We start from the raw sequence: 16,869 nt of genomic DNA on the forward strand, positions 1-16,869 counted from the left end.
CTTCACACCGCATGTTTATGCACGAAGCGAATGTGTCACGTCTCACACATGTATTTGTAAAACTGCTCCTTTGCATGCAGATTTTAAAAACTGATATCATAAAAAGTACAGTATTCCATTTTTATTACTTGCCAGCTTTGAGGCGAAGCTGCTGCTGTTTAATGGAATTCAGAGCGTGCTTCAAAGAGACGCTAGCTGGTTAAGACTGCCGTGTGTGGCACTGGGGCTGTGGGATTACATGTCACTGTGCTGAGTGGACTTTTGCGTGAACTGTGTTATTTCCCCAAAGCCTTCTTGTCACCCCAACTTTACCCAAAAGTGCATTCTGCCATCCCTGATTCATGCAGAGGAATGAAACAAACAAACAAAAAAACAACCTTCATTCATCAACGCAATTACAAAGGTACCATAATTCTGGCAGCGTACCCGAGCGATGCATAGACACAAGGAGGGCTCAAACGAAACAAGCATTTAAGGGTTTACCAGACATCAAACTGAGGCCGAGGACATTTCTGTAATCAAAAAATAGAAGTTATTGTAAGAAGCAAAATCAATTATTAATATAAAAAAAAACTACCAGAAATTTCCCTCCCTGTTTAACAGATGCTGAGCCTCACATCTGAACATCCTTGTTCATCAAGGGTGACGTGAGAGCAGAGTCAAGCATCTATTTCATCTCACAGGCAAAAGAAATGAACCAAAACCTCCATCCCCTTTGACTTCTCCATTCATAAATAATCCATGCACAATCCATCTGCCAGTAAACCCTTTGAGTTATTCAATGTTTATAGTGCTACTAGTATGCAAACCCTGAATGTCCACATAGTAAATCATCAATGAAAAATATTTATATGTACAGTGTAGCTCAATAAAATGTCTCTATGAATCTGATTTGCATGCAGTCAACTGCATAATATACAGGCAATAAGTATGTTTAGTTGTTTCTTTGGCAGGCCAGAATCCAGCTGGACATGCATAGAGAGGTATGTACAATCAAAAACAAACAACAAAAAAAGAGTCCAGGTCAGTGAAGAGTGTAGACCCTCACATCAGTCAAAAATCAGTGTGCAAACAAGAAGCCATTTTTTTTTGTTTGCTTTTTAAACTGGGAATTGAGACCAGCGGTGTAAGAGGACTTTTGGATGGCCAAAAATGAGAGAAACCTTGACTTGACAGACCTAATCTTAATATAATCTCTGTTAGTCCAGTGCAAACCCTACACCACTGGTTCAGCTCTCTTCAGAGCCCATCGTCCTTCTCTGAGTCTGGAGAAACAGGCCTGGAGACGGTGAAAATGTCTTGCCGTTGTATTTTGGTTTTGGGTGTGGTGGAGGCAGACGGCGCCCCCGTGGACGGCCGTCTCTTGTCCGACAGCAGTTTGATAATTTCAGCTACCTGACTCTCCAGGGTGCCCAGACGGCCTCCCAGAGTCTGGATATCCCCCCGGAGCTCCATCCGGGTCTCATGAAGTGCAGCCTGCAAGGCCTGCTCCGGTATGGGGCAGAAAGAGTTAGGGGACCCCACTCCTCCAGGAAGAGGGCTGTGGAGGAGGGGGGTAACTGCCGCTGGGGTCCGCGGCTCCCCTGCTCGGTCGATACGCAGCTCGCTCTTAGTGATTCCACTGTCACAGGAGTCTGTCTTGCGAAGGGGGTTGCTGCTGGAGACCCCACCTTCCTCTACATCCCTGCTCCCTCCTGCTTCCCGACCTTTACCATCCTGAGAGAGCATCTCCACAGAAACAGCCTTTACATTGTTATTAAGACCCTCCTTTCTCGTCTCCACTGGAGCCATGTTGTTTTTCAGGCGCATCCAGCCACTTGCCTTGGCGGCTGGCTTTGCCAGCGCAGGGCTGGTGCTGACTTTGAGCCTGACAGTTTGCTCACCTTCCCCTCCAGCAGAACTGGGCTGCAGCTCCATGATGTCACAGTTGTTCTGCTTTGCAGGCGGCTCACTGGATTGGCTGTAAGCCAGCGAGCTCTGCATGGGTGTGACCTGCGACACAGTCAGAACACTGCTGCTAGGCGGAGCCCCGTTCTGCATGGAGGTGAGGGGCCGTTGTAGGCTGAGCGGCAGGGAGTGCTGCAGACTGGAGTGGCCCAGCTGCAGGGTGTGGGGATGCAGGTGCTGGTGGTGCTCCACCTGCAGCTGGTTCTTCTCCAGGTCCAGTTGTGAGGCAGCTGCTGCTCCTTGGTTGCGGAGCTCCTTCTGCTGCTTGAACTTCTGAAAAAGCTTCCGGACGGGATGATCCTGCGGGATGGTGAGCTGCACCTCGTTCTTTGCTCGCTGTCTCTCCTCCTCCTCTTTCTTCACCTCACTGATCTTGCGGAAAATTATCTGCAGGGAAAATACACAGAAATGAGCAACAGGTTGCTTATCAGAACACTTATCATTTCACATAAATGCTTTGAATAGTAATTCTGTCTCTGTCCCCTCTGAGCATTGCATGTTCACCATCAGAGATAACAGAATTTTTCTATAACAACAACAAAACAGACTTTTTAAAAAGGAAATTTGTCAGTCAGTTTTAACATTTTCACTTGAGAACATTCACGTATACATTCTTTCTGCAGTGCACTCAGGTACTGCAAAGTGTAGCTGACTTCTGGAGATTTGTGTTAAATTAACCATCAGTGCTCCTACACCTCCCCCTGTTTTATTCAGCCTGGCGCCAGGCTCTCTTCTGGCTCCTCTTACACTCTAATTACATTGGGAATGACAGAAATCCCTGCCAGGCAGCCAGCCAGCCATCCAACTGGCTATTTAAGTATTATTCTTGGTTAAAATGATGGTGCTCCCAATGGATGGGAGGCTAAGTCGATGTTTGAGTTAAAGATGGAAGCGAGGGAAGTCGCTCACTTCGCTGCCCAGCCGTTAGTGACTCAGCCAACCCCATCTAGCACACCTTCTAAACTCCTTCCTTTCATCCATCCATACTTCCTGCTCATCCAACCTGCTGCTGAGAGCTGCCTGAGCCAACCCAAGCACAGCCTGCTCTGTGGCACATGGCGGGGGAGTGAATGCCTTGTCTAACATTTCAAATCTCCACGTCTACCTGGAGGCATAAGCTGAAAGATTAGCATTTTTAATCAAATGAATTTTGGCAAGTAAAATGTGATTTGATGAAAAGTAAATGAGAAGTTATCGCTGGTGGGTTCTGATCTCTTGCTTGCCGCCTTCTGACAAAAACAATGTGTCCACTGCTTCCGAATACAAATCAGGAGAAGACTGTCACACCTGAGCTGATGACACTGATGTGATCAGATCAAAAATGATGAGCCTTCATCACGTTGCATCAACTAAAGCAGTAAATGTTCCTTCTTATTATCATGACATGGGTTACAGATGTTATACAAAGCGCATCTAAACAGTGTGATTAAAGTGCTTCATCTGGTATAGTGAAAGGGCTGAACGGAGACAAAGTGTCAGCTGAAATTAGACCGCTGAAACGAGATTAAATGTCAGCAGAAGTGAAAGTGCTGAAAGGAATTAATGTCAGATAACTGTCGAGTAAAGCAGAGGTTTCTTTCATTGCAGCCCAAACTGACGCCCCCAGAAGATGGAACAAATATATTTTTGACTTTTGTTTATGCAGATGATGATCACTGACGCTTCTGCCTGTTCAGTCCTGTTACAGGCTGAAAATGGCGGCCACAGGAGTAACCCTGGCAGAGCTTCTTCAGTGTGCCAACAGTTGCTAGGGCACGCTGACCGGTAATGCAACTTTATGGCACTTGAGCATCATACACACTACTGAGCAAATGTAGTGTGTATGCTGACAAAATCATCTCTATTAAAGCCTCACTTACTTGTTCTTCATTAAATCAAGTAGAACATTAGTTCAGGCAGATCAGGTTAAAAATCAGCCAGTATCCAGAGATCAGCTGATCTGAGTACCCTCCCACATCAGGCACCCAACTGGCAAATCTCATACAGGGCGGGCTTTTTAAGCTTGCAATCCAAAGCCATTCCAGAACCTCCTTTTGCTTCGGACTTAATCATATCTTTTGTTTGTCAGGCCAGCTCTGTTCAGCGCTGGGGTGGTGCTGCTGCTCTGGGTAGGGGGGGGCAGATGGAAATCACACTCCTCTTTTGATCGTAGTGACACTGCCTGAACCACAGTTTATTCTGTTGCAGCAATAGCTGTTCCATTATGCCAGGGAATTTTTCACGATGGCTGAATCATTGAACTCTTGTGAATCAAAACAATCTCACAGGAACTCAGTTTTGGAAAGTACTGTACATCACCAGGCTGTTCACTTTATTCATTTTTTTACTAAAGTGATCTGGGTGTCTGTTCCATTTTGTCACTAATATTTAATCTTTGCACACTCTTGTTGCTGACTTGTTGACCCTGAGATCTTCCATAAAGAAGTATGATGCTGCAAACCGATTCACACCAGAATCAGCTTCACCAGCAATTTCCTATCTAACCTTACAGGTTATTCCTGGACTCATTATCTTTTTCCAATACCACAGTGGGCTCATCTCCCTTAAAAATTTTCACCTCAAGGCAACACCTGACCTGAACCTGTGTTTAGGTTTGTGGCTGGCTGATTATACCTGAAACCAAAAAAACAGACCCCAAACATATCCTTAGTTACTGCCAGTATATAAATCACACCAACTCAATAACTACTGAACATTCAGTATTGAATCTTTTCAACATTACAGGTTTCTAGGAGAAAAATACACGACAAATATAATATTTTAGCAGTTTGTGCAAAGGCCTTGCCTTTCACTTGCTGGTTTGGGCCTCTTACCTCAAATAAAAACTCCATTTTAGAACAAACTGTGAGAAGGTGCAGCAATACTAAATAATCTCTCTCAATTGTACAAAATCAGAGCCACAAAGAAGGCCCAGTCAGATCTGGCACGCCTGTGTTCTGTGACTTTGGGCTTGTTCCAGTTGGTCATAAATACAAAGTGCCGAGATACAGAAACATTAGATTTAAGTACTTTTTTTGTCCCTGTTGCTAAAAGAAAACTACTTTTGCTTTGATATGGATCTGAAGCAGTTGAGTTAAACATGTTTCAGCTCAATGAAAAAATTCGAATCTAAGCTGAAACCATGCGACTAACTTTAAAAACTGAAATGCCACGTTGTGAACCTGCACCTCACAAATATTATCTATTTAGAGCTGTTAGATGTAAAATGCAGTTCTATTTTCACATAAGAATATACACATCTATAAGTGGAGAACGGTGGGTTTTGTTTAGTGCCAACATTATTTGTGGAGGCAGTGTGTTTAAACAATAGGTGCAATAACCAAAGATTTGGCTAGCAGCCATGCTGCTGAAAACAATGTTTGGGATGCTGAAGACATACTGTATAGTAATTTATGAAGGTGCCTACTGTGGTTTTCACTATGCGGGTGTGTCTTGCTCGCTTTCCTGCCTTGTGCGTAATTTATGGTACCACAGTTGTGCCAGTTTGTATATGTATTGGCCTACGGAGAGGGGTTACAACCAATGCAAATGTGTGCCCATGAGGTACGCTGAATGCTGATTGGTTGACAAGTGGGTGGGAACAGGGAAGGGAGCGACAGCAGAGTTCATGGGAATGGGAGAAGCGTGAAAAAATAAAATAAAAAACGATCAAAAACTACAGCATGAAAGGTGAAGACGGCGGCTGCAGCTGAAACTTGTTTCACTTCAGCTCTTTGCTCTTCTCTGCGGCTGATGGACCAACAACAGCACAAGCAAGAGTGGCCCACAGACCGGTTGTACCACATATTTTTGACACTGCCTCCATCTGACAACAGACGCTCTCTGCAGGTAGGCAGGCAGTCTGTAGCTGCCAACTGACTGCCAATAACCATAATTTCTCCTTTAGCTGCTGCCCTGTGATTTCACTCAGTGATTAGGAAAGAGAGTAGTTAAGGTCAGGGAGAAGAATGCTCCAGGGCCAGAGTGCCATGTTCTTGACAGCATTTGAGCTGTGTGTTTGTGGCGGAGTGTGTTTTTGTTAACTTTTTGACTTACTTATGTTTTGACCAACTGCTAGGTTTTGTTGTATTTCTTTTCTTAAAAGCGATGATAGCACCTTGTCTGTTTCATTAATAAAAACTCTGCCTTCCTGTTCAACCCAGACACTTTCACTGTTATCTCCCCACACTCCCAGACTTCCTGGGGAGCATAACAAAGGTGTATTAAGGTAGGGCAGTTTAGCTTAAAAAGATACAGTGAGGGAAGTAGGAAAGGGATGAAAGGTTTCATCGCGACAATGATGCTTGCCAGTATCACGGATGGAGTGGATGACCTCATTAATTCTACTTTGGTGCAATAAGAAAGCACTTGTAGTTTTAGTCATTAATGCCCATACTGTCAGAAGCACAATGACTTTGAAGAGACATTCGAGAGATTGTTGCACGTCCTCACTAACAGCGCATGTTTACTGGTGCTCTCTGTGAGGTTGATCCCAGCCTCTCAAAGCAAAACTCTGTGGTTCCCTGGAAGCATTTTAAACTTGAATCTTGAAGTTTTCAAGGTTTTTTGCAGGATATTACCCCCCCTAAACTGGCCACATGGTTTTCTTTTTTAACCTAGAATGGCCCTAAAATTCCCTCTTAATCATTTATTCAGCTCCATCAGTATAAACACTTTGCTTGTTGGATTTTTAAAAGAAACAAACTTAGTTGGGATTATAGTAACAGTGGGCAGCTCAATGCACCTCAAGATGACGGCTATGGCTGCGTACACCAGAGGGACCTGACTCATTTCTCACCTTACAGCCTCATTTCTGCTGACCCAGTTATTCAGGCCTTCTGTCTCCTTGACAGCCAGCACTCACACACGAAGCCTCATTTGGAGTCTGAAGTGGCTGTCCTCCATGACACGCGTACAGAATAACTAGGAGTTATGAGGAAGGCTGCTGGATGGCTCCCTCTCAGTGTCAGTCAGAAGTAAGAAGTCATAAGAAAAAGGAAGACAGATAAATGGCTTCTTGTGAACCGCTGGGCTGAACAGCTGTCAAATTAATGCAGGGATTACTGTGAACCCAGGCGTTCCAGCATGATTACTACAAAGAATATAAAAAGGTGGAGTCTGAGATCTGCTGTGCAGCATCCCAAAATCTTGACAGATTGGTTTGTGGCTTTGGATGTACTGCAGGAAAAGTTTGAGATGACATTAAGGCTAAAGTGATGAATTCTATTATATCATTTACTGTATATGTAAGACCTTTGATTGCATAAAACGTTTTAGCTCGATGTTTGAATAGATTCTGAAATTAGCAGTTATGAACTTCATGTTAATCAAAATGTTTATTCGTGTTTAGCAGTGAAAGGACTTGGATTTGATTTCCTCCTTTGGCGAGCAGCTCTCTCGCAAGCTTTTTAAAAGGCAGCTCCCTTCACCAGCAGTGTATTTCAATTAATGATTCTTTTCCACGGGCACTTCTTCTTCATCTTTTCAATCTCTCAACCTAATCTCTCTCCTTTGTGGTTCATTTGTAAATGCAAAGGGAGACGGCCACATAGTACACAAGAAAGTAAATTAGTTGCCTTTAAGTTGCATCTGTGCTACAGCTTAGATACAGTGCCCAGCGTGGTCAAACAAAAAGCCAGAGCAGACAGTTTTCCCACCTCATTAAGACAAAAGTTGTGCTAATGTGAAATACTTTCTTCTCATATATAAACTTCAGCTGACATGGAAGCTGCTATGAGGTTGCTAACAACAGGTTTCTTTTCATGGCTATTAAAGTAATTAGTCAATTGCAGAAGTCCTATTTCTGTTCTTTTTAGCAGCCTGTACACAAGCTTCAGTTCACCGATCAATAATTTAATGCACAATGTCTCTGGTGCATTGTACTTATTTTATGCTGATTTTCTTTCAGGTCTTATATAAAATCCCACCTCCTGTTTATTTGTAACTTGGCTAGGCTCTGCATTCTGTCCTTCAAGAAATGTATTTTTTAGAAGATAATACAACAAAAGCGGCACAAAGGGCAGACTGTGTGTGAACAACACAATCAGCGGAAGGACAGTTTCAATTCTTAATTTCTTCTGCATTTCAAAATACACCTTAATTGAATTTGTGGAAGTAGCTCAGCACAGCCAGAGTACAGCTGCTTCCTGCCTGTCGGTTTACAGCTGCATCCTTTTGCTTTTGCTCACAAAACTATTGTGCTTCTTTAAAAAGGTGTTTTTGAGAAAATATATATTTGTGTGTGTGTGTGTGTGTGTGTGTGTGTGTGTGTGTGTGTGTGCGTATGTTTATAATACCTTGTGGGGACAATTTTCCTGACATATACTACGTTGTGGGGACCAATTGCTCCTTGTGGGGACTGGAACCTTGTCCCCACAAGGGGAAACCCTGTTTTTGGGTCAGGGGTCAGAGTAAGGGCTAAGGTATGAATTGAGTTTAGGTTAGGGTTAGGGTTAGGTATGTGATGGTTAGGGTTAGGAAAAGGGTAAAGGTAAGGTTTAGGCTGTAGAAATGAATGGAAGTCAATGGAAATTCCCCACAAAGATAGCAAAACACACTTGTGTGTGTGTGTGTGTGTGTGTGTCAGACTGTCCCAGAAGGTCACAAGTATGAGCCCTGCAAACATACTCGAGTCCATTTTCTCCTTATTGACTAATTGACTGGTCAGCTAATGTTTCAGCAGACAAAAGGTCAGTGGGCTGACTAAAATTGCACAGTGAAATAGTCTGATGTTACCACCTTTCCACAGGATAATCACTTTGGTGGCAATTATCTAAGAGCTGATGTCCATTAAGTCAGTGTGGTCCTTTCATAGTCCACCCACACTTCTCTGGGACCACTGCTGTGTTCTCCAGAGAGCTTCATATGCAGATTTGAGGATTCATAGAATGAAAAACTAGAAGAGCACTCAGGCAGTCCGTCAGACCAAACCCATCTTGCAATTTGAACAAAAGTGATCTGGATCTGCAAATTTTAATAGGCTCTTCCTTTGGACGCAGTCCATCTTCCCACCGGGGTTTGTCAGATTTGCATTGGAAGTTATTACATTACTCTGCTAGAAGTCAAACATAAGGTGCTGACAAAATGGCCCCTATTTTGGCTCTGCTGTGGTGGAAGAATTCAGGAGCAGACATAAGCTACCACAAGCATCGCTCTACTGTATATATGTCAAGTTACTGGTCTGATCATCTTAAGCTACCAAACAAAATCATCCAAATTCAGTCCAAAAGTTGTTGGGATTAGTAAGGAGGAACAATTGAAGTGTCAGTGTCAGTTATTGAAACTGATGTCAATAAATCTGAGGTACAAACAAAGAGTAACAGTAATACCCCCACCTTCTCCCTATCTGTCCCCCAAAAACACAAACAATGATTTGCATGTGACTTGTATCCGGCATTACATTTTCATGAATTTACAATTAGCAGCTGAAGAAAAGTAGTTTAATACGGTGGAACGTATCTTCCTAAAACCTCCAGTGGTCAGTCTGTTAGCTGCTGTTTAATGCAGTCCAATTTAATGTCTGCTTTTAGTGTGCCTATAATATTGTTTTGCACTGGCACAGAGATCAGAATCAGAATGTCTTTCTGAGAGTGTGGCATATCGGGGCGTAGCAGGGGATTAATGCAGGACTGATTATCGTGGGCCCCGGTGGGGGGAAGGGGACTTTGCGAGTCTGCAATGAAAAGTTTGTTTTTTGCTTGCATTTATTTTTTTATTTCTGAGTAATTAGTGTCGTAATTAAATTACCTAAATAAATCAGTTGGGTGATAGAACTTTGCTTGAAAAAAAATCATGTGCATCATCACATGAGCAAAGGCATGGAGCATTAACACCAGGGGTTTAATGCCCTACCCTGTCATGTGACCTGAAGTAAAGTGTGAGCGGGGGCTGAGGCGCCTGGGAAGGGATCTCAAGACTGCTTTGTACATGGCTGACAGCTGGTGTCACAGGCCACTCACAGTGGACACAGTGAGCTCTTTACAGTATCTGATCATTTTGCCATGTTTTAGTGTTAATCTATAGTTTAGGCAGGGACTGTGTGGCTCTACACAGACTATTTGTAGTTGTACAATTTGTACAACTAGTTCTAACAAATAACAGTATGTACTTTCAAAATAAAAAAATGTTTGCTTTATGCTGAACAGAAAAAAAACAAACAAAAAAAAAAACAGAGCAATCATGCTGTTACTGTAAAAGCTTGTAGTCAAACACACACCAGAATGATTCCAAATCAAACGAATACATTACATATGTGTTCAGTTTGGCTTTGACACAGAAAGGTGCCGCTATGAAAAACAGCTGCTCTCATCTGTCAGAACTGGAATCATAGCATCTTTTTAGCCCCAGTTTACACTCTTAATAACCTTAACTATAGATTTTATTCCTGCATCATGACACTGCAGAATATGGGGGAGAACTGTCTATTCTCTTGAACCCTCTTGCTAACCATGGCCAGGTTGGTGAACTTTTTCAGACCATTTGTTTGAAAGAAATGGAAAATAAGTGGGTGCTTCCATAATTACATTTCATGTAACATTTCATGTAAAACATTGTAATAATACCTACACATTCATGCATTAGTTTGCATGAAGCACACTTAAAAAAAAGCAATAACAGTTAAAAACATGTTAAGTTTACATTTAATAAAACCTACTACAGTGTTTATGAATGTTAAATTAACGTGTACAAAGTGCAGAGGCAAGAGGACTGTGACTGATTATTATGATTATCATCAGCGTGTCCCTCTCTTTACATCAGGAGCCAAATGGACACATAGATCTAGTGAAACATTTCTGGAGAGGTGGAAGCGATCTAATATTGGCTCATAATCATTAGTAAAGAAGGCACTGTGCTCTTCCTGCATTGAAAATGCTCTTTCTGTGACTTTCATTAACACAAGTGGAGTCATGGTCAACAAATTTGCATCCTGGATACAAGCAGATTTGGAACAAGCAAAACAACTGAAGGCCACACAGATCAACTTGGAGTTGTCTCTTTTGTGTGTACATGGATATTTTAGCATCTGCACACCCACACGATCACATTCATGTCAACGCACAATTTTCTTAAGTATCTACTCAGTGGTAAGATCATCCATCCATCCATCCATCCATCCATCCATCCATCCACTTCCGCTTATCTTTTTCAGGGTCATTACCTTGGATGAAATTAGTTTAGATATTATCTATCTATCTATCTATCTATCTATCTATCTATCTATCTATCTATCTATCTAATCAGTAAGAGTCAACCATATCTGTCCCTCGGCAAACGGTGCAACTTCGGGGTGAAGTAAAGTTGAATTCTTGCATAAATCACACATTATTTCACATTAACTAACTGAGCTCGGGCAGAAGGATGAGGGAGGCTGGGAAGCAAGATGCGGTTTAGATGGTGAACACCCTTGTATATGAAGGTTTGGTTGAAGGTGTGAGGTTTCAATCCTATACTTAACAACTGAAGAGATATCCTTGGACTTGCAGTTTGTGTTGGATCGCACAAAAAGAAGCTGATTTCCACACTGGCCGTTAAAGGCAGCTGAATCCGCTCCAAAAATAATTATGGATGAAGACAGATCAAAAATGCACATTTTGTACTTTTGTATGCTTTCATCCTGGCAGCAGTGTAAGGGAAGTGACTCTTCATATGTAAAATATTGCTGAGCTTGTTACAGGGACTCTCATACAGCAACCCTGCAGTACTGTTACTGCAGGGTTGCTGTATATGGCCTGAAAGCGACTGAAACGTGCAGTTTCTCTCTCTTCAGCTTTCCCAAAGTTGATGTGCAGCTGCCATTTTGCACCTCACGTCCACCCCAGCTCCTCCATTCATGCTGCATTTGACTTAATCAATGTCATATCTGCTGTTTACGCCTGCATTCTGCTGCGCCAAGATCTTGCTGCTGCTCTCCATGCCTCCAGCTTTCCACGTGTGCACATCAAAGAGTGGAGAGCTCCTAGGAAAAATCCACACTGCTAAATATGAATTAATGCAGAAGGCACCACCTCTGCACATTTAGCTTCTTTTAACTATAGGGCTTTTGACAGTGATGTAAAACACATAAACTCGATTTACCCGCAAGGCTGAATATAGATATGCATGTTTAATGACTGCAGTTTAAATTAGGGAAAAACGAGCAGTGGCATTTTGACATGTGCAGTGTTCTTGGTGTTAATGAGAAATGTATTCTCATATGTAAGAAGAATACTGACTGAAACCATGTAGTTAAAATAAAAAATAAGACTCACACTTGGGAGCATGCATATGCTTGTGTTGTCTGCTGTGTGTGCAAAGGTGCTCTAAGCATCGTGGCACCAAAAATCTATTTGCGACTTCAAAGTTTTAAAGATAGTTTAAATAGAAACTGTATTTCATACTGTAACTCTTCGTAAAGGGAGCGCAGAGACAGAGCGACAAATGCAACATTATGTTTACGAGCTGCCCAAATGTACGTCAGACATTTAAATATTCAAAAGCAGAGCCGAGCAGAAGGAGAGTGTCAGGGTTTATTTAGGCTTTCACAGAGAGATGCTGGTTTGGGCTGAGTAATATCCCCATTTTGCTCAGGTCATGATATTCTGACTGGAGGGGAAGAATGAAATAGAAGACATTGCACACTGAGGAGAAAATGTGAAGAGAAGAGGAAATATTGCATAATGTTAAATACAGTCAGTGTGTGATGTGTGTATAATATTTAGTGCTGTGCATATGAACAGATTAAAACACTCCGATCTTACGCATGTCACTTTTTTGTCTTTTATAAGACCACTTTGTGTAATTTGCTCCGACAGCACAGCTGCTCTAAATATAAAAGGAGAACAAGAGGAGAGACAAAAGAGACATGGCTAAAAAAAAAAAGAGAGAAACGGAGAGAAAAGATGAGGAAAGGAAAACAGGAGAGTGAAAAAATAGAGAGAATGGGATACAAAAAAAAAAAATGGTCAGAGGAGATAAATTAAAGCTGAGAAGCAAAGAGACGACTGGCCCAAAGAAAGAGAAAACAGGACCCGAAATACTAACAGGCGCAGAAGAACAACATGAAACAATAAAAAGAGAAATAAGTAAAAACAGCTGAACCTGAAAGAAAGGATAAAGATGGGCCAGGGAGTGAAAAATAACACTGTACAGTTAATTATGCTGAGTAAAGATATACTATATGTATAGAGGGAAGGGGGGGGGACCACTTGCAAAAGCAAAAACACTGGATGAATGTGTAATCACGTATATATGGATTTTGTTACAAGCCTTCAATGCAGTGTGATTAAGCTTGGAGAGAGATCAATTTTACTGCTAGATACTTCAAAAATATGCCTATTGTCTTTGGAGAAAGGTGAGGAGATTCGTGTCAATATTTTTAATGCTAACAATGGCAAACGAAATGCTGACTAATACTGTTGTACTTATGCTAAGGACGAGGCTTCAAACAAAAAGCCATCATGCATTTCTAGAGGCAGTCATTGTACACCTTATGTTTAAAAGGCTTGCTTGCCTATAAAAACATCGCTGAAGCTTTTAAAGATGCTGAGGAGGAGGAGGAGGAGGAGGAGAGGTAAACGGGTTTCAAAATTCACTGTGAACCTTGATTTCTCTGCGAGGTCCATTTAGCAGCTGTTCTCGATCCTCAGCAACAAACGGAGTTTGCTAGTTTGTGGGCAGGCAGGACCTTAAATAATCCGAAGAAAAAGGTTTGCAGCTCCACTAATGCTGAGATTATTTTTCCAACTCCTAAATATATGAATAACCAGCATAACAGCATATTTATGAAATAAGAAAATTGTGAAATTGCCTAAAAATAAATATTAAATCATCTACCAAATGCAGTTAATCACTTCTATTAAGTGAGCTAGTTAGTTTGTTGTCTAATTTGAAACTAGTTCAATTTAAGATAACAAATCATGTCATTTTTGCTTTAGCTTTTTAAAATTTTTTTTATTAATTCTGCAGGTAATGGTTGTCTGATTTCATCTAGAAGAAGCTTAAGAATACTGAAGCCACAGGCAGTTTGTTCAAGATGTTACCGCAACTGTTACAACTGCTGGTGTCGTCACCTTTTGATGAGGTGGAAGTCAGAACTCTCGCTCCAAATCAAGCTTTCTAACTTGTGTTTAATGTTTGAAAGGTTCCACAAACCATCATCCTCTCTGAACACGAGCTAAATAACCAGTTTGTGAAATCAAAACTTAAAAATACTCCAAGACTTGATTTGAACTCCTAACCACAACTTTCGACTATCGCATGTAGATCATAATGTGGACTTTCTGGCGGCCTATATGTTGCTTCAGAAACAGATTGATGGGTCCTTTGAAAGTAATCGTGTGGCTCAACCAATATGATCATTCAGTTGGAAGACTTATTATATACTCCAGATCAGGTGTGTCAAACAGGAGACCCGAGGGGCCACAGCTGCTACTGGATCACTCTGTGGAATGTGAAAATCGCAGATTTTTGTTGTTAGATTTTTATTAAAATTTTATTGTATATTATTTTATATTATTTTTATTAACATTTTATTTTTTAATAAAAATCTAATTTTATTATTAGATTTTTATTTAAAAATGCACGGCTACTCCACGTGAGGTGAGGCCAACATTACTCCACAGGAGTGACAATGTATTAAAGGCTAAAAGGATTTCTAAATCTCAATAAGTTGTTTGATTCATAAAGGATATACTATATATACTTTTTTTTTTCATCTGAAGGTTTTTTTTAACTTTTGTAGATCCACAGTGAATTCCAAAAGACATGTAAATAGAAATACTGCTGAAATGGCACTGTCCTGGTGTACATCAGGCTGTACATGTGTTCTGTAAAGAAATTTGCCATACAACTGTCAAATGCCCTAATTCCTAGTTGGTTACATATGCATGTCATACCATCAAAGCTCAGCTTCTAGTAATAGTTTTCAGTTCAGATCATTTTCTGTAGTAACCAGTTTGGTATGTCAGTTTGAGAAACACTTGAAGTCTTCCTTGCTTTTTATTTGAAATGAACAAAATGGGTTATGGTTGTTAATTTGAGGTACTTTTCTCTCCTTATGATGCTTACATCTTGCAAATATACGCTACATAAGGTAAAGATTATCTTAAAGAAAGAAGGAAATGAACAAAAAAAATACACGAGGAAATGAGGGATGACAGTGAAAGGGAAAATCAGTGCATGATATTCTGAACATGACCAGGAGGAGGAATAACAGGACGATTTTTACCTCCTTATCTACCAAACTCAATATCAACTGTGGCCCGCAAGGAATTTGCTACAAAGCATTATGGGTCATGATTACCTCGGGCCTTTTTCCCTCCCTGACTACATATTATTATTAACTGATGTCACTCTTCCATCACTTTCACTGCACCACCAAAGAGAAAATCTCTTCTTTCAGCTAGTGATGGCTTCTTGTTTATGCAGAGCTGCCTACGGTCATGCGGCGCTCTCAGTCGCTCATTCGTCACTGTAATTGTTCACCAGGAAGCAGCTACGTGTGAATGAGGTGAGAGGATGTTGCAGCAGAAGTGACAGAGGAGGCCATTAGAAAGGAGCATGACTTGTTTATGTAACAGGTCGCATTCCTATACAGTACAAGAGGCTCGTTTCCTCGTTTTTCTAGGAGAATGGTATATAAGGTATATAAAATATAAGGCACAAACAGAGTTTGTATATTTCTAATGAGCTTCAAGTAATATATAGCAAGCCTTCTTATCATTTTATTTTTAGAAATTAGTCTTCAGGAATAGCTCTCCAGGCTTCCTATGATGTTGGCTGCCTTTTGTTCTGTTCTCTGTCAGGATGATCCCACACTACTTCAACAATGTTGTGAAGGCCATTGCATTTTTTTCTATCCAGGTTTGGGTTTACTGCATTGTCAGTGTGTTTGGGATCATTGTCCTACTGGAAAACAAAGCTGCTGCTGATCAGAGGCTTTCCAGATGTTACAGCAGGGTGGATCAAATCTTACAGATCTGTTCCACATTCATGAGTCCATCAAATTTGATAAGGTCTCCAACACCACTGGCTGACATGCAGCTCCAAACCATGACAGAGCCTCCACCGTGTTTTGCAGATGGCTGCAGACACTTACTGTTGGACCTCTCTCCTGAGCTCTTCCTGTTTTCAATCAAAGATTTCAAATTTGGACTCATCACTCGGTAAGACCTGTTGTCCCTGACTTTCAGTGCTGTTCTTGTGTAATCTGGTATACCTCAGCCTTTTCTCCTTGTTTCATTTCCTTAAGAAAGGCCTCCTGACAGCCACCCTTCCACTGAGACCATTTCTGATTAGGCTTCAGTGAACAGTAGATGGATCGGCTAAAGGCCCAAATACAGCTCTCAGGTCCTGCGTCAGGTCTTTTTGTCCTCCGCTTATTCAGTTTCTTAAATATTTTTAAGAACACTATACACCATGGTGAAATATGCCGAAGTGCCTAAAGATACTATTTAAATTGGTTCTTTGTTGTCTGTTATGTGCAGGCACAACACTGGTTAGGTGCCTTTTTCAATGCTTGAATGATTCACAGGTCAGTGTTAAGCAGCTTAACAAACCAAACCACAGAAACATTCCTCTGAATGGTCATAAACAAGGACTGGAGTGAATGAGTGAAAAAGCAGCCAATGTCCAAAGAAAAACACTGAAAGACCTGAAAATGCAGAAAGGCTCAAGGTTTACTTTTAATTATATTTTCAATATTTGGGACTCAACTTTAATTGCCACTTAAGAACTAAGTGAACAAAAACATGGTCACTCCTTCTACACACACTTGGGTTTGTTAATCCAATGTGTCAACTTTAAGAAATGAATAACAAGTAAACCGAAATTTATTTTATGAAATAGTCTCCAGAAAAATTGCAGTTTTTTTTCTTGAAGATGGTCTTAAAATGTTGAGATATACTGTACTGTATATAGATATAAAGTGTGTAATATCTGCAGCCTCTTTCAGTTACAAGTTATTAC

The 16,869-nt window shown here is 41.2% G+C and overlaps 1 protein-coding gene across 2 annotated transcripts in view; it reads right to left on the bottom strand.

Moving 5' to 3' along the window:
• Positions 1-311: 311 nt before the first annotated feature.
• Positions 312-16,869, bottom strand: part of kcnh5b (potassium voltage-gated channel, subfamily H (eag-related), member 5b) — a 170,249-nt gene continuing 153,691 nt past the window's right edge. The window contains exons 13-14 of one of the 2 annotated variants that reach the window (XM_030718684.1): positions 2,129-2,334; positions 312-2,044 (exon numbers count right to left, since the gene is read on the bottom strand). In XM_030718684.1, the coding sequence (XP_030574544.1) occupies positions 1,240-2,044; positions 2,129-2,334 (1,011 nt within the window). In that variant the 3' untranslated portion in view covers positions 312-1,239. Of the gene's footprint in view, positions 2,335-16,869 lie in introns of both variants that reach the window. The other variant, XM_030718683.1, reaches the window with a different exon arrangement.

Source organism: Archocentrus centrarchus, chromosome 22 (genome assembly GCF_007364275.1).
Source record: "Archocentrus centrarchus isolate MPI-CPG fArcCen1 chromosome 22, fArcCen1, whole genome shotgun sequence".
NCBI lineage: Eukaryota > Metazoa > Chordata > Actinopteri > Cichliformes > Cichlidae > Archocentrus > Archocentrus centrarchus.